At 37.6% G+C, this 18,823-nt stretch overlaps 1 protein-coding gene and 1 pseudogene across 13 annotated transcripts in view; one reads left to right on the top strand and one right to left on the bottom strand.

The window, feature by feature from the left end:
• LOC100624329 (zinc finger X-chromosomal protein) overlaps nucleotides 1-18,823 on the top strand; it is a 60,911-nt gene that overhangs the window by 19,419 nt on the left and 22,669 nt on the right. For 10 of the 13 annotated variants that reach the window (XM_021080936.2, XM_013991057.3, XM_021080938.2 and 7 more), the window contains one exon: nucleotides 17,086-17,174. In XM_021080936.2, the coding sequence (XP_020936595.1) occupies nucleotides 17,114-17,174 (61 nt within the window). In that variant the 5' untranslated portion in view covers nucleotides 17,086-17,113. Of the gene's footprint in view, nucleotides 1-13,807; nucleotides 15,212-17,085; nucleotides 17,175-18,823 lie in introns of those variants that run through there. The other 3 variants (XM_021080937.2, XM_085009011.1, XM_021080940.2) reach the window with 3 other exon arrangements.
• LOC146394364 (large ribosomal subunit protein eL29 pseudogene) lies at nucleotides 7,571-9,106 on the bottom strand (annotated as a pseudogene).

Below are 18,823 nucleotides of genomic sequence, written 5' to 3' on the forward strand. Positions count from 1 at the left end.
ACGATGGGAACTCCGGGTATAAGTTATTTTTATGTTTGTTGAAATTCACCTGTGAAGTTATCTGGATTTTTGTCCCGGGAGTGTTTTTTTGTTTGTTTGTTTGTTTGTTTGTCATCTTGCCATTTCTAGGGCTTTTCCCGCAGCTTATGGAGGTTCCCAAGCTAGGGATCTGATAGAAGCTATAGCCGCTGGTCTATGCCAGAGCCACAGCAATGCAGGATCCAAGCCGCATCTGCAACCTACACCACAGCTCACAGCAATGCCAGATCCTTAACACATGGAGCAAGGCCAGGGATTGAACCCGCAGCCTCACGTTTCCTAGTTGGATTTGTTAACCACTGAGCCACGATGGGAATTCCCTGGAAGTGTTTTTATTACATATTCAATTTCGTTTCTAGTGATTGGTCATTTCAAATGATGTGTTTTTTTTGGTTCAGTTTTGATGAGCTGTATGTCTAGAAAGTTGTCCATTTCTTCTAGGTTGTCAAATTTGTTGACAAGTAATTGTTCATAATAGTCTCTTAAAGTTTTTTGTATTTCTGCAGTATTTTGTGTTTCTGTTGAGATTTCTGCTTTTTCATTTCTTAGTTTATTTGGGTTCTCCCATCTTCTTGGTGAGTCTTGCCCAAGAGTTGGTCAATTTTGTTTACCATTTCAAAGAACTGGCTCTTGGTTTTATTGATTTTTTTTTTTCCCCTCTTGTTTTTTGACTCTTAGTGATTTCCTTTCTGATCTTTATGATTACTTTCCTTCTGCTGACTTTAGGTTTTTGTTGTTATTTTTCTGATTCTTTTAGGTGATAGGTTAGGGTGTTGATTGAGATTTTTCTTCTCTTTTTAAGTAAGAGAACTTCCCTCTAAGAACTGCTTTGGCAGCGACACATAGTTTTTCTGTTGTTTGTTTGTTTGTTTGTTTTTGCTTTATGGAGCTGCACCTGTAGCATATAAAGTTCACAAACTCAGGGCAGAATTGGAACTGCAGCTGCTGGCCTATACCACAGCAACACCAGATCTGAGCACATCTGTGACCTACACCACAGCTTATGGCAACTCCAGATCTTTAACCCACTGAGTGAGGCCAGAGATCGAACCCAGCTCCTCATGGATGCTAGTTGGGCTTGTTACTGCTAAGCCATGACAGGAACTCCCTAATCATTTATTTTCATTAGAACTGTGAATTTTTCCCAGGAAGCCCATGATATTCATTTTCGGGACCTAGGTTATAATTTTCCACATCAGTGTCCTTGCAGTTGGGGGAAGGGAAATCTACTATGAGTTTGAGGTGGTACTAGTTTTACAGTAAAGTACTTTCAGGGCATTGATAATCAAAATGAACATTAGAGTTTGTCCATGTAATTTGAAGACTCTTGGCTTTCTGGTTTATTCTCTTTCTTTAGATTCAATTGATGTGTAGGCCTGGTTCCTTCTGTAGGGGCATGAACAATTTCAGTTAAATCATCTGACTATATTATTTCACCTTTACCACAATTATGGGACTTTTTGGAATATATCCCTTTTAAGGACATGATCTTAACTTTGATTTTTGGAGGGAATTGGCAGTATTAATGCAAGGAAGATTACTAAAGTAAGATGCAGTCAGCTTTGAAGTGCCAAGTTTTTTTTCTTTCACCGATTTGAGGTTTTTTTCAGTGAAGAAAAGGGAAGAATAACTAGTCAAATGCATTATTGAAAAATGATTGTTCATTTTAGTAAAAACAATACAGGTAGGCACCTTTCTTATAGGTCCCAGACTGTGTCTTAGTTAATGCATATGATGTAAATTTGTATGTAAAAAGCATGTGTATTTAGCTTCTTTTTTTTTTTTTTTTGAAGATTTTGATTTAGTAGCTTTGTAGAGCAGAGTTCACTAGAGTGCAGCTCAGCAGTTATTGGTGATTTCTCACCTTGAGCTCTTCTTTCCTTCTTTTTATTGTTAGAATTCAGTTATCTATGGCATGTATGTCTGGATATATGAACCAGTTTTCTCTTACCAATCCCCTAAGTCACTGGCATCAGTATCATCTTCCTGTATGTATAAATATTTGTATAGTTAGTTATTGACCCTGTCTATTACTGGTGAAAAGGTGTAGTTTCAGTTTAGAGACTTCACCTCCCAGAGAGCTTCATGTTGTCAAATACCAGAAGTGGTAAGGAAGTATAAAAGCCTTTTTTGAAGAATGATACACACCATTTAGACTGCAAAATAGGATAATAGCTAATAGGATGTTAGCTTGAATATTGGGAAATTTTGATGTTTCAGAATGTCATGGTCAAAGTTGTGCTTTAGAAGAATTAGTCTTCCTGCAGATTGTAAGAAAACTTCAGTATTTGGCATTGACCCTTTCTGTGGTAGGGTGCCTAGTCATTTTTTTCTGGGAGTGACAGAAGCAAGGCCATTTGAGAGGCTCTTTTCATCACTTAGGATCTGGAAATATGGTGCTGACCATAAATATTCATTATGGGAATAAAAGAAAGGAACAGATAATTAAGAAGTTGTGAGAGAAGGAATGGAAAAGATCTGACATTCTAACTGACAGAGAAAAGAGAGAAGATTGTAGTGTCCTTTCTAGAGGAGGCTAGGTTTTGTTCAGATGAAATAGTAGGTGGTTTCTAGGCCAGGCTTTTTTGGATTTTGAGGACCCATCTTCCTGCAAATGGTAGTTGAAACCTTAGGAAAGCAGATTATAGGGCTGATTGTACAATGACGGGCTGGGCTCTTGTAAGGGCAGAGGGGTGGCACAGTAGCTGCAAGTTGGGAAAGTGAAAAGTATCTAAGTGACATTTTAAAAAAGACTGAGACAGTAAATCATTTCAAAATTGAGGGACTTCACTGAAATATGATTGACACATAACATAAGTTTAAGGCACATAGTGCAGTGATTTGATGGCAGGTATACATTGTGAATTGGTTAGTAGGTTAGTTAACACCGCTGTCTCATCATTTAATTACCTTTGTTTGTGGGAGGGGACATGTGGATATTAAGATTAATAAGTCTTTTAGCGGCTTTGAAGTTTGTAGTACAGTGACCGTGCTATTAGATTCACAGAACTTACTTGTCTTTTTTTAAAATGACTGCACCCACAGCAATGGGAAGTTCCCAAGCCAGGGATTGAATTCAAGCCCCAGCTGCCACCTACAATCTACACTGAAGTTGTAGCAATGCCAGATCCTTTAACCAAATGCACTGAGCTGGGGATTGAACCTGCACCTCTGTAGCAGCCTGAGCTGCTGCAGTCAGATTCTTAATCCACTGCACCATAGCAAGAACTTCAATCTTTTTTTTTTTTTTTTTTTTTGGTCTTTTTGTCTTTTTGCCATTTTTTGGGCTGCTCCCGTGGCATATGGAGGTTCCCAGGCTAGGGGTTGAGTTGGAGCTGTAGCCACTGGCCTACACCAGAGCCACAACAACACCAGATCCGAGCCGCACCTGTAGCCTACACCACAGCTCACAGCAACGCCAGATGCTTAACCCACTGAGCAAGGCCAGGGATTGAACCTGCAACTTCATGGTTCCTAGTCAGATTCGTTAACCACTGAGCCATGATGGGAACTCCAAGAACTTCAGTCTTTTAACCGAAACGTTTATTTGTACTCTTTGACCAACCAACATCTTTCTATTTTTCCAACCCTCTGGCTGCTGGCAACATTGATCCTATTCTGTCTTTCTGAATTAGTTGTTTTATATTCTAGATGTTAAGTAGGATCACATAATATTGGTCTTTCTCTGGCTTATTTTTCTCATGGCCCATTCATGTTGTTCCAGCAGGATTTCCTTTTTATTGCTGAATGATATAACATTGTGTTTATATATGGGCATACCTTGTCTTAAGTGTTTGCTTTTATTATACTTCACAGATACTGAGGTTTTTAGAAACTGATGGTTTTTGGCAATCCTGTGTCAAGCAAGTCTATGGTAATTTTTCCAACAGCATTTTATTGCTTTGTGTCTCTGTCACATTTTGGTCATTCGCTGTGTCCAAATTTTTTGTTATATTTGTTATGGTGATCTGTGATCATTTATCTTTGATGTTACTATTTGTAATTTTGGGGGGTACCATGAACTTCATCTGTATGAGATAGCTAACTTAATAAATGCGGTGTTTTGTCTGCTCCACTTCTGAGCCATTTTCTCTTTGCTCCCTTTCTTTAGGCCTACCTATTTCTGTGACAACAATATATTAAAATTAGGCCAACATGGAAAGATTCTTAATAATTAGAGAAATGCAGATCAGAACTGCAGTGAAGTATACACATCAGTCAGAATGGGCATCATCAAAAAGTTTACAAGTAGTAAATGCTGGAAAGGGTGTGGAGGAAAGGGAGCCTTTGTACCTTGTTGGTGGGAATGTAAATTGGTGCAGCCACTAGGGAAAATAGTGTAGAGGTTCTTTAGAAAACTAAAAATAGAACTACCAAAAGATTTAGAAATCCCACTCCTGGGCATATACCTGGGGAAAGCTATAATTAGAAAAGATAAATGCATCCCAGTGTTCATTGCAACTCTGTACACAATAGCCAAGACGTGGAAATAACCTAAATGTCCATTGACAGATGAACGGATAAGGAAGGTGTGCGTGTGTGTGGTGACACAATGAAATATTACTGTCACTAACAAAGATTGTGATAATGCTATGTGCAGTAATGTCGGTGGACCTAGAGATTATCATACAAAGTGAACCAGATTAAGACAAATATTATATAATATTTCTTACATAATATTATAAAAAGCAATGCAAATGAACTTACTTATAAAACAGACTCACAGACATTGAAAACAAACTTACAGTTTTCTAAGTAGGGGCAAAGAAAGTAAATGAAAAGAATGAGATTAACAGATACACACCCTTACATGTAAAAGAGGTAAATAGTAAGGACCTAGTCTATAGCACAGGGACCTCTATTTAGTATCTTATAATAAACCTATAATGGAGAAGAATATATATGTATTCAGTTATGTACACTTGAAACTAACACAGTATTATAATAAATTGTAAATAAATAATAGTTCAGTTAAAGGGAAAAAAATTAGGCCAGTTAATAACCCTCCAGTGGCCTTTAAGTGTTATAAGTGAGAAGAGTCAGCTGATGTGGCCAACTTTAGTGCTGGCCAACTTTAGTGCTGGCTCACTTAATGCCAGGTTGCCACAGCCTTTCTACAACCAGCAAAGTGCTCAGTCAGCAGCTGTCAAAATCAGGGCAAGACCCTCCATTAGCAAAGATTATGACTTTCTGAAGGCTCAGATGATGGTTAGCAAAAAAGTATAAATTAAGATTTTTTAATATGTAATGCTATTGCACACTTAATGGACTATGCAGTATAAAAATAACATGTATATATTCAGGACTCAACCAAAAATTTTCATGTGACTTCTGAACCTAAAATATCTTCAGGGTTTGCCTGTTCCATATCTTGTGCCCAGTTGGCCATTTTGGGCACTAAGCTGGTTTTCATGTCTGGGCTGTTGCAAAAAGGTACAGTTGTTCCTCCTTTTGTAAGATTCACTTTTCAAGGGTTTTAGTTATCTATGGTCAACTATGGTTGGAGAGTATTAAAAGGAAAGTTCCAGAAATGAACAGTTTATAAGTTTTATATTGTATAGGTGTTCCTGCTGTGGTGCAGTGGGTTAATGATCTGCCTTGTCTTTGTGGAGGTGCTGGTTCAATCCCAGATTGGTGCTGTGGGTTAAGGATCTGGCTTTACTGCAGCTGTGGCATAGGTCATAGCTTTGGCTCATTTGGTTGATTTGAATATGGCCTGGGAACTTCCATATGCCTTGAGGGCAGCTGAAAAAGAAAAAAACTGTTTAAATACAGATACCATTCTGAGTAGCGTAATGAAATCTTTTGCCGTCTTGCTCTGTCCTACATGGGACAGATGAATTATATCCCTTTGACTGGTATATCCTGCCTCCTAATCAAGTAGTTGCCTACTTCATTATCAGATCTCCTGTCATGATGTCACAGTTCTTATGCTCAAGTAACACTTATTTTACTTAAAGATTACCCCAAAGCGCAAGAGTAATGATGCTGGCAATTCAGGAATAGCAGGTTAGTCCAAAGAGAATCCTAAAGTGTATATTTTAAGAGGACAGGTCGAAGTTTTGGATTCAGGAAGGAAAGAAAAAAAATTGCTTAGGTTGCCAAGGTTTAAAATAAGAATTAACCATGAAATTATCCATGAAATTAATTAACCATGAAGTTAATCCATGAAACTATGAAGAAAGAAGAACTCATCCTAGCTTTACTATTGAACCTCAGATTTAAAGTTACAGCCCAGTGCATGATAAGCATGTAGTTGAGATGAAAAAGGCATTGAATTTGTACAATAACATATTTTGAAAGACATTCCCATAACTTTATGATGCCTTTAGGATTTTTTTCTATATATAAGATTGGATCATCTGCATGTAGACACGGTCTTTTCTTTTCCAATTCTCATGCTTTTCTTTTTCTTGCCTAATTTGTCTAGTTAGAACTTCCAATACTGTGTTGAATGTGAATGGTGGTTGTGGGCACTCTTGTCTCGTGCCTGATCATAGAGGAGATGGTTTCAGTGTTTAACACTGAGTATATTATTAGCTGTGTGTTTGTTACATGTGATTTTTTATTCTTTATCTTGTTAATGTGGTAACCATTTTTAATGTGCTGTTGAGTTTAGTTTACTGGAATTTTAAGAAATTTTGAGTTTGTATTCATCAGGGATAAAGACCTAGAGTTTCCCTTTCTTATATGAGCCTTAATATTTCTTTAATATCAGAGCAATGCTGGCCTTATACATTGATTTGATACTGTTCCCTTCTCTTCTTCAGCTTTTGAAAGTATTGGAGGTTTGTCATGGTATCAGTCTTTGTATTGTCTCGTCCTGAGCTTTTTTTCTATCTTGGGAGGCTTTGTTTACCGATTCAGGCTTCTTTCTTATTTATTGTTGGTATGCTTAAATCTTCTATTTCTTCCTGAATCAGTCTTTCTGCAGCATTTGTCAAAAAAAAAAAAAAAAAAGACAGTATGTTTCTTGGACTATGTACATTTTTTGTAAGTTCTCCTATTTGTGGGCAAATAGTTCTTAATGATTGCATTTCTCTGTTGTCAGAAGTAACGTATACTGTTTCTTTTCTGATTTTATTTATTTGACCATATTTTAAAAATTTTTTGTATTTTTAATCTAGCTAAGGTGGGTCAGTTTTCTTTAGCTTACGAAAAAACAGCTCTTAGGGTTTGTTCATCTTTCTTTCTTTCTTCCTTTCTTTTTTTTTTTTGTCTCTTATTTCATTTATTTCATTTATGTTATTTCATTCTTTCTGCCAACTTTGGGTTTAATTTGTTCTTCTTTTTCTAGTTCCTGACATGGTAATGTAAAGTTGTTAACTTGAGATGTGTTTTTCTTTCTTTCTTTCTTCTTTTTTTTTTTTTTTCCTTCTAATTGCTGGACCTGACGTATATAGAAGTTTCCAGGCCAGGGACTGAATCTGAGCTGCAACTGTGACCCAAACTGCTACTGTGGCAAGTTGGATCCTCTAATCCACTGTTCTGGGCCCAGGATGACACCTGCACCTCCACAGTGATTCTTAACCTACTGTGCAACAGCAGAAACATTGAGATCTTTTTTTTTTGACAGATCCTGCAGCAGGTTTATTTATACAAATAGCACCGGAGGACACAGCCCCATATAGAGAGCAGCCCAGAGGTCACACCAGCCCTTTTGTCCTCACATTGGCAGACAGATGCCCCTAATGTGGAGCCTTTGTGGGGGTCTGGGCACCTTGGTAGGCAGAGCTGGAGCTGCAGGTGTGTATCTCCACCTGTGTCCTTGACATTGGTCTGAGCCTTGGCCTGGGAGAACCTGAGACCCTGGGTGATGTGGGCATGAGCACTTTTCTCAAGTTTGGCATGCGCATTGTAGGCAAATTGACTGTGTTTGCAGCTATCACCCTTTGGGATGTTGGGCTTGACCTCCTTAGGTGTTACAGGGGCCTTGATAGTGTCAGCATGTGTGCTCAGGGCCTTGGTCTTGTCTGTGTGCATCTTCTTTAGGCCTTTCTTGTGCTTTTTGGCAGAGTGCATATTCCTCAGGAACTTGGGGTCCACCCCCTTAAGAGATGGTTGTGATTGGGATTTTTGATGCCGTTTCTGGGACAATTTTGGGACTGATTGTATGTGGTGTTTTTATTGGACTTTGATGAGAGCCAACCGTTCCCAAAGCACCTAGGGCCAGAGGAGGAGATCTTTTTTTCTTAATGTAGGTGTTTATTATCTGCTTTTGCTGAATCCAGTAAGTTTTGGCATATTTTGTTTCCATTTTTGCTTTAGAAAATTTTTAAATTTCTACATTACTTCTTCTTTGACACATTGTGTATTTTGGAGTTTTTGGTTCAATTTCCACATAAATGTCAGTGTTCAGCTTTCTTCCTATTACAGATTTCTCATTTCACACCACTGTTGTAGGAAAAGATAGGGGATAATTTCATTCTTCTTACATTTGCTAAGATTTATGACCTATACAATGATAAATCCTGAAGAATAGTCTGTGTGTGCTTGAGAGGAGGTATTCTGTTCCTGTTGCATGGACTGTTCTGTGTCTGTCTGTTAAGTCCAATTGGTCTGATGTATAGTTCAAATCTAATATTTCCCTTTAGATTTTCTGTCCGGATGATCTTTGTGTTAAAAGGTGAGGTATTAAAATCCTCATCTCTAATTGTATTATTGTTATTTCTCCTTTTAGATTTGTTAGTATTTACTTAATATACGAAAGTAGTCAGTCTTGATTGCAGGGTCCAAGGTAGGCTGCATGTATATTTATAGTTTGTTATATCATATTGATAAATTGACCTTTTATCATTACTTAATGACCTTCTTGACCTTTTTTTTTTTTCCCTGTTTTTTTTAAGTTGTGCTTGGGGCATCCCATAATTCCTGTGCCAAGGATCAAACCCATGTCACAGCAGTGACTTGAACCACTGCAGTGATAATGCTGTATCCTTAACCTGTTGCGCCATAAGGGAACTCCCCTTCCTTACCATTTTTGATATGCAGTTCGTTTTGTCTGATATGTGTAGTAGTTATGTCTGCTCTCTCTTGATTTCCATTTGCAGGAAAATACTTTTTCCATCCCTTCACATTGAGCCTGTGTTTGTCCTTACTTCTTTTGATTGGAAAATTAAATCTATTTATGTTTAGGGTACTTAATGATACATAAAGACTTAACTAATGACATCTTACTGTTTACTGAATAATTTGTAGTTCCTTTATTCCTTTCTTCTTCTCCTACTGCTCTCCTTTGGGAACTGATTATTTTTCATAGCGGTAAGCTTTGCTTCTTTTTAAAAATTTTTAATGTATCTGCAGTATGGTTTTACCTTTCAGTTTCCACAAAGCTTAAAAATGTATAAATTTTCTTGTACATATAATCTTTTTTAAGCTGATAACAGCTTAAACTTGATTGCATACAAAAACTTGTCCTTTTACTCCTTGTATTTTGTTTTTTGTTGCATAATTTACCTTTTTTGTATTGTACCTACTAACAAATTGTAGCTAATGTTATTTTAATGCTATTGCCCTTTATAGGACAATTTAATATGTACTTCATTTATGTGCTTCATAAATAGAGGAAAGATATTCTCCCAAACAAAAAGTAAGGTAGTTCATCACACTTACCTGCCTTATAAGAAAGCTGAAAGGAGTTCTTTAGGCTGCAATGAAAAATAATCAGTGGGAGTTCCTGTTATGGCTCACTGGTAATGAACCTGACTAGTACCCACATGAGGATGTGGGTTCTATCTCTGGCCTCGCTCAGTGGGTTAAGGATTGCCTGGCTTTGCCATGAGCTGTGCTCTAAAGAGCAGATGCAACTCAGATCTGGCACTGCTGTGGCTGTGGTGTAGGTTGGCAGCTATGGCTCCAATTCAGCTCCTAGCGTGGGAACTTCTATATGCTGCTGATATGGCCCTAAAAAGACCAAAAAAAAAAAAAATTAATTAGGAACACAAAAACTTAGAGGACAGTAAAAAACACACCAGTAAAAAGTAAGTCTGCACTCATATTCAGAACAATCTCATACTGTTTTAATCTACCCTGCGGTATTTTTGCTGAAAAATTCACACTTCTATGGTTTCATGTTGGTTCCCTTATGAGAGAACTTTTTCCTCTTGCTGATTTAAAAATCCTCTATTTCTCTTTGATTTTGTAATTTTTTCTTTCTAAAAACGGCCTCATCTGTAACATGTAAAAGTTCCAAGGCTGTGGGGTCTGCGCCACAGCCACTGCAACACCAGATCTGAGCAGTGTCTGCTGCTTACACCACAGCTTGCATCTATGCCAGGTGCTTGACCCACGAGTGAGGTTAGGATTGAACCTGCATCCTCACAGAGGCAATAACCTACCAAGCTGCAATGGGAATTCCTGTTTCTTTTTGACTTTACAGTTTGACTGTGTGTCTTGGAGAAGTTAATTTTAGGTTGAAATTCAGGGGAGATATATCTTGGATGGCCAAATCTCTACAGTTTGAGGAAGCCATTATTTTCTTAAATAAGCTCTGTGCCCTCTTCTCTTAGTCTTCAATTTCTGGTCCTCCAGTGATATGTAGATTATTTCCTTTGATGGTATCCCATTGTTGAAGTAGGTTGTCTTTTGTTTTGTTTTGTTTTTTTGTTTGTTTACCTCTATCTAGGTGGATCAAAGGACCTGTCTTCTACTTCACACATTTTTTTCTTAGGCTTGATCCATTGTGCTGTGATGCTCTATTGCATTTTTTTTTCCCATTTCATTTCACTGATTTCTTCAATTTCAAAGTTTCTATTTGGCTATCTTTTATGATCTCTGTCTTTTAAACTTCTTATTTTATTTATCATTGCTTTCCTTACTTTGTTAAATTGTTTTTCCAAGTTTTCTTTTAGTTTACTGAGCTTTCTTAACTGCTTTGAATTCTTTTTTTTTTTTTTTTTTTTTTTTTTTGTCTTTTTAGGGCCAAATCCACGGTTTATGGAGGTTCCCAGGCTAGGGGTCGAATCAGAACTGTAGCTGCTGCCCTGCACACAGAACCGTGGGATCTGAGCCGCATCTGTGACCTACACTACATCCAACAGCAGTGCCAGATCCTTAACCGACTGAGCAAGGTCAGGGATCAAACCCGCATCCTCATGGATACTGATTGGGTTCATTAACCACTAAGCCACATCAGGAACTCCTGCTCTGAATTCTTTATGGCAAATTACAGATCTCCATATCTTTGGGGTTGGTTACTGAAAAATTTTCATGTTCTGTTAGTAGGTAAATTGTAAGAATAATAAAAAGGTAGTCAGAACTAGATCCTAAGATGCTTGTGTCATGTGTCCTTGATTTTTCAAATTCCTTCAGGTCTGTCACTTTCTTTGCATTTGAAGAGTTACTTCTTCTAGTCTGTACTTAATTGGCTTTGAGAGAGGAATACCTTCCTTCATCCCTGTGAGGGATTCTAAGGCTTTTTCGTACCTTTTCTATGAATGTGCCTGTTTCATCTTTTTTGCTCCCACTTTTGAGGCAGTTTTTAGATTGTGTGGCCTTGTCTATTCTACAAAGCTAGCCTGGGTGCTGAGAGCCTTATGTTTGCTTAACTGAGGGTGGTGCTAAATCCCTTAGTTTGTGTGGAATCGCCCAATCCCACAGAATCAGGCCTGCTCTTGGCCACCCTTGGCAGTGCAGACAGGGAGTCAGCCATGGGATGGGAATGTGTATGGGTAAGTCGGGTGCATCGGTAGGAGAAAGAAGCAGGGGGTCCTTGCAGCTCATGAGTGGGTTTTCTGACAGAGCTGTGAAGCAGTTAGGAGGATCATGTTCTTTTGATGCCCTCTAAGGACCCTGGCACTGTTCTCACAGCTTCTCTATACCCTCTAATCCTGTAGCACATCTCTGTGTTGCAGATATGGTAAGAGTAGTAGATCTCTAGAGCAGGATTCTGCACCACTGGGAAAGTGAGACACTCATTCACAGGCTAAGACCTTGAATACTTGGTACTGAGCTGTGCTATCTTAGGGGAGGTTTAGTGTGGTGAAGTGAAATCATTTTTAGCTACTTTAGTGCATCCAGTCTCAGATTTTTTGCTTAAAAGAGTCCTAGAATTTCTCTGTTGGATTCTCAGACTTCCACAAAGGCTTATCCATGGACGATTGTCTCAATCTTCTTTTTTTTGTTTGTTTTTTTCCCATTTCTTGAGCTACTTCCACTGCATATGGAGGTGGTTCCCAGGCTAGGGGTCGAATTGGAGCTGTAGCCGCCGGCCTACACCACAGCCACAGCAATGCAGGGACTGAGCCTCATCTGCAACCTACACCACAGCTCATGACAACACTGGATCCTTAATGCACTGGGCAAGGCCGGGGATTGAACCCACAACCTCACGGTTCCTAGTCGGATTCGTTAACCACTGCACCACAACGGGAACTCCCTCAGTCAATGTTCTTTGGGGCGAGAATGGTATAAAATTCTTATTCCACCATGGTAAGTCCAAGTTGAAGTTTTATTAGCTCAAATGAGATTGACTTCTATGGGGAAATTCAAAGACTCCCGTAATAAATTAGTTTTAATTATGCTCACAGAATGTTGTCTCATTTATTATTTTGTAGTCAGATTTTAAAGAAGGGGCAAAAATGTACATGCCAGAAAGTTTTCAGCAGAGGAAGCTGTGAAATTTATTTAGAGGATGTATTTTTTCTGTTTTTATGATTGAAAATATATTTATTAGTGTACCCTTCATGTCCTCTTTATTTAAAGTATTTTGACTAAATGTCATAAGACTTATTTTTTTAAGTGAATTGGGTATGTCTCAGGGGTGACATGTTGGAAACTAATTTTTTAATGATATAAATTAAAATTGAGTTTCTTACCTGTGTATTTCCCTAAGGACTGTGTAGTTTAATATCAAACTTTAAAACATAAAAACTATGACATATGCTTTAAAAAGACAGGGATAAAGTGCTATGTAAATTCAGTGGTGGGAGGGGTTGTTTCTAGCATTTTCTTTCCCCCACCCCCATAGGATGCAATAGTTTTATTTTAGGTGTTTGTTTTTTTGGTTTTTTTTTTTTTCAGTATGGGGGTGGTCTTTTTAGAGTTGCACCCATGGGACGTGTAAGTTCATTAGCTAGGAGTCAAATCAGAGCTGCAGCTGCTGGCCTACACCACAGCCACAGCAATGCCAGATCCAGGGGCATCTCTGATCTGTGCTGAAGCTTGCAGCAATGCCAGATAGGTTTTATTTTTTAAGTTTATTAAGGTATAGTTAATTTACACAGTTGTGATTATTTCTGCTGTACAGCAAAATGATTCCAGTTTTTATACACACACACCCACCCACCCACGCATATTCTTTTTCCCAATTCTTTGTCTGTATAGAATATAATAGAGTATTGGGTAGAGTTCTCTATTCTATACAGCAAGTCCCCATTGGCCAGTCATTCCATATACCATAGTGTCCATATGCAAATCCCACACTCCATTTCATTCCTCCCTTCACCCACGCCTGTCCCCTTTGGTAACCATGAGTTTCGTTTCTTTTCTTTTCTTTTCTTTTTTTTTTTTTTTAGGGCCTCACCCACGGCATATGGAAGTTCCCAGGCTAGGGGGAGAATTGGAGCTACAGTTGTTGGCCTGCACCACAGCCGCAGCAATGCCAGATACAAACCACATCTGTGTCCTTCACCGCAGCTCATGGCAACATAGGATCACTGACCTACTGAGCAAGGTGAGGGATCGTGTCCTCATGGATACTTGCTTTTGTTTTCACTCTACCAACCGGGAACTCCTGTAAGTTTGTTTTCAAAGTCTATGCGTCTTTATTGGTTCTGCAGGTGAGTTCATTTGAATCCTTTTTAGATTCCACATATAAGTGATATCATAGGTTGTTTGTCTTTCATTGTGTAATTTCACTAGAGTATGAGAACCTCTAGGTCCATCCACATTGCTGCAAATGACATTATTTCATTCTTTTATATGGCTGAGTAGTAATAGTCCACATCTTCTTTTTCTGCTCCTCTCGATGGACACTTAGGTTGTTTCCATGTCTTGGTTATTGTGAATAGTGCTGCAGTGAGCATTGGGATGCATCCATCTTTTTAAATTATGTTTTTTTTCTGGTTAGATGGTTGGTAGTGGGATTGCTGAATCATATGATAGTTCTGTTTTTAGTATTTTGAGAAACTTCTGTACTATTTTCCATAGTGGTTGCACCCATTTACATTCTTACCAACAGTTCGGGAAGATTCCCTTTTTTCCACACACCCTCCAGCTTTTATTGTTTATGGACTTTTTGATGCTGCCCATTCTGACTGCTGTGAAGTGGTATCTCATTGTAGTTTTAAGCATTTCTATAATCATTAGCAATGTTGAGCATCTTTTAATGTGTTTTTTTTTTTTTTTTTGCCATCTCTAGCTTTTTCTCTGTGAGAGGAAATACATGTAGGGGATAAATTAAAGCAGAAGTGATGTGGAAAGACCTTTCACATTGGACAAATCTAAAACCAAGGATAGATGGAGACACTGAGTATTTTTGTTTGGCTAAAGACAGACATAAACAAATTATGGTAGTGGTAGAGAGGGGGGCAAGGTGAATTGAAGGTAAATTGTAAGAATAATAAAAAGGTAGTCAGAACTAGATCCTAAGATGCTTGTAGGCCAGGGAGTTTGAATTTTATTTGGAGTCGGCAGGGAGCTGTTAAAACATTTTGAGTTGAGTTCTAACATCATTTAAATTATGCTTTAGAAAATCACTCCTTTTTATGATTACATACAGTAAGATATTAGATACAGCAATGATTGGCATGAAGGAAGAAGTTTATATGCACATATATAAGAGGAGAAGGAGGATGGCATCCATTCCATGAAGGGCACATAAGGGAAGGAAGCAGAGGAGATATTATGGCCTAGAGCTTTTGTTAGGGTTCAGTAAGGAAGAAAATGGGCAAGGAAGGGTAAGTATAATAAATTTAGGATTGGATTGAACAGTTTTGGTAGGTTCTGAGCTTTAGGAAATGTCTCTAGTTGTTTGGTACATGACCCTGTGTTATTTTCTGGTAAGCAGCATCTTGGCTTAGTATGTAGGTTTGATGGTTGGAGGGTATGCCCTAATTGGTTGGTTTATATATCAAAGGCACATTCACTGAGGAGACTGTTGCTGTCCTTAGGATTTAGCTAATTCTGGGAGGGGCAGTCCCTCTAGGATCAAGGCCACAGAAGAGAAAATACAGTGAGTACACTACATTTACTTGAAATTTTAACAAGCATCTATTTTGTATATAAAAGTGATAAAGATTAAAGAAGCTGCATCATATAGCATGTTGAAGGGTAAATTAGAAAACAAGAAAGTAGAAATAGGAGTTCCCTTCATGGCTCAGAGTTCCCTTCCCTTGTGGCTCAGTGGTTAACAAATCTGACTAAGATCCATGAGGATGTGGGTTTGATCCTTGGGCTCACTCAGTGGGTTAAGGATCCCTTGGTGGCTGTACCTCCAATTTGACCCCTAGCCTGGGACCCTCTGTATGCTGTAAATATGGCCCTAAAAAGCAAAAAAAAAAAAAAAAAAAAAAAAAAGTAGAAATAAAACCAGTTAGGAAGTTTTGTATGATACTTTCAGCATAAGTAAATTATGGCCCCTAATAAACCTTCCCTTTCTGCTCTTTTTATCTACTCACTTGCATTTTACACATGTACTAGGTTCTTTTTTAAGTTTTTTTTTTAAACTGGCTGTTTCTTCTGCTAAGCTGGATTTGATAGATGATTTTCTTCAGCTTTTGTTTTCCTGTGTTAGTTTCATTTAGCATGAGACAGAAAGACAGAGGGTAACTCTTCTTCACAGTTTCAGATACCCTGTAAATGGGACCTTGATTTTATTGTTTTCAAAGATGAACTTATTTTTTAACTTTTTGTAACTGGTACCTAATCTGCTTTGACGTGGAAAATATAAATATACCATGAGAATTACTTCTTCATTTGGTCACTTAAGGAAGGTCAGGAGTGTTTACCATGCATTTTGAGTTTTTACCTCTTTGTAATATATTGGTAGGAAGATTGTAGACTATATTAAATTTAAATATGTAGTAAAATCTGGCTGGAATTCCCCCAGTAAGTACAAAATGTGTTAAAGTTGATGCATTTTGGATGGAGAGAAGCAAGTGGGAGTTTTCTGTGGTACAATAAATGTTCTATATCCTATTTTGAATAATGCTAATATAAATGTACATGTATATAAGTTTATTAAGCTAATCACTTGAGATTTATTTGCTTTAATATGATAAATCAGTATGTATAACAAAAAGGAAACCTTCACACATATACTGAACAAACTAATGTTTATCAGTGGGGAGAGGAAGGGGAGGAGGGACAGTATAGAGGTGAGGGAGTAAGAGGTACAAACTACTTTGTATAAAATAAATAAGCTACAAGGATATATTGTACAACACAGGGAATGTAGCCAATGTTTTATCATAACTATAAATGGAGTATAATATTTGAAAATTGTGAATCACTTGCTGAACACCTGAATCATAGAATAATTATACATCAACTATACCTCAATTAAAAAAAGAAAAAAATGTATGTACTTTGTGTAGCTTATACGTAATTAAACAAAATCCCCAAACACTGTCAACTTGCCTCATTTAAATGATAAAGATAAAGCTGCCGAAATATTATTGTAAATCATTATGTTTCCTTTTATTTTACATTGGTAGGCTTTTCTCGTCTTTATTTTATTTTATTTTTTGGTCTTTTTAGGGTTGCACCCATGTCATATGGAAGTTTCCAGGCTAGGTGTCAAATTTGAACTGTAATCACCAGCCTATGGCATAGCAATGCCAGATCTGAGCCACTTCTGCAGCCTATACTGCAGCTCACAGCAATGCCAGATCCTTAACCCACTTATTGAGGACAGGGATTGAACCTATATCCTCATTGATAGTAGCCAGGTTCATACCTCCTGAGCCATAGAAGGAGCTCCTACACTGATAATTTTTTGATAAATCAAGAAATATAACCATTCCTGAAGTATAATATCATGATGATATTTTAAATGTGTGATATGTAAAATAATTAATGTTTGATATACTTTATTTCCTGGTTTAGGAGCTGTGACTGATGAGAATCAAAGGCCATGGATGAAGATGAACTTGAATTACAGCCACAAGAGACAAACACATTTTTTGATGAAATAGGTATATGTCTTCCTTGGGTTGTTCCGCTTTCATCTGCCAGTTTGGAGTTATCTATCAAGAGGGTGAATTGCTTTGTCTTAAACTGATTCTTAATAGGTATCTTATCATCCTGTCACAGTCTTACTGCCAACTCATAATCTTGTCAGTAACATCATCAGCATCAAAATCTTCCTGTTATCTTCAGTTATTCTCATTTTTCTCAGTTATGCCACTAAATTCTATAGTTTTCTCTTTGAAAGTATTTATTTATTTCTGCTGTTGGTTTTCTCTTGTTGGGTAATACATTTCCACAAATTAGTGACCTAAACTAACATCAGAGTTTCACAAAGCCAAAATCAATATGTTGATAGGGCTTCACTCCTGTCAACAACATTCCTGGAGCTTCTAAGTGAGAATTCTCTTTCAAGAATATTCAGACTTTTGACTTTTTATTAGTTCTTTATGGTTGCATGATGGAGGTTCTTATTTCCTTATTGACTATTAGCTAGAGCCATTTTTTGCCTGTAGAGGATGCTTATATTCCTTCTCATTTCTTACATGTGGTTCTCTTTTGCAGCAGCAAGTTTAGTCCGCATGCTCCTGACTCCAGCCAGAAACCCCACCCAGGATAATCTACCTGCTTGGATTTAGAACTTTCATTCCATCCACAAGATTTCTTTTACAGTATCATACAGCATACTTAACCTAATCTAGGAATTAGGGTTTGGATGTCTATGGGGGACCATTCTGCCTGTCACTGTCTGCATTATTCTCTGGAAACATTTAAGTCCCTAACAAACATAAAATCCATTTACTCTCTCCTGATGTTCTCAGACTTAGCATCCAAAATACTTTTCTGAAATTAGGCAGCTCAGAAATCTAAAATGTCATCTAAATCACATGTACATGATACTCTGGTTATAGTTCAGTTAAGTAAAATTCCAGGAAATAATTCTTCTTCATCTGCCAGTTTATAAAGCGAGAGAAGCAAGTGCCTACAATATAAGTAGTAGGCAGGTTTTGAATATTCTGGTTCAGCAGGGTGAAATGGAAGGTAAAATGGAGTTTTAAAAAATGTTGAATTCCAGCTGGGTAAAAACTCCATTAGGTTTCAAGTCCTAGGCTCTCTTTACCTGGCTTTCCTCCTGAGTCATCCTTACCCTTTTTTGATAAAAGACGGCTGGTGTTTTTTAGCTGAGTAGTTTTATTCACATGCGTCCTACTCCTAGAATTTGCAGTACCATTCTTCTTTGTATTGTAATTTTTCCTTTTCTTTTAGTTCAAAGTAGCAGTCCAAAATAGTATTGATTCTGATGAACTAAGTTTTTAAAGAATTTTGTGAACCTCCTGTGTATCATAGGAATATACTTCATTAGAAAAGAGATTTGTTTCCATATCTTTTAGAGATAATCCCATCTCATTTTGACTTCTGCTGGATACTTAAGGTACAATGCCTTAATAAGCTTATTTGAAGCATCCTCTTTTGATTAAGGCTATCTGTGAAGCATACCCTTAACAGCCTTAGAAGATGTTATATGACTGAATTCTCAGACCTTTTGGATTTTAGGAAAAGTCTGAGAATTCAGTCCTGAGAGACAATAATTTTTTTTCTCTAGAAATAACTTCCTGACAGCAAATCACCCCAATTTTAACTTTTTTCTTTCTGTCCT

Source organism: Sus scrofa, chromosome Y (genome assembly GCF_054392235.1).
Source record: "Sus scrofa isolate SSC_HxYL_T2T_F1_AM1 chromosome Y, Sscrofa_HxYL_maternal_Yorkshire_Landrace_v2.0, whole genome shotgun sequence".
NCBI lineage: Eukaryota > Metazoa > Chordata > Mammalia > Artiodactyla > Suidae > Sus > Sus scrofa.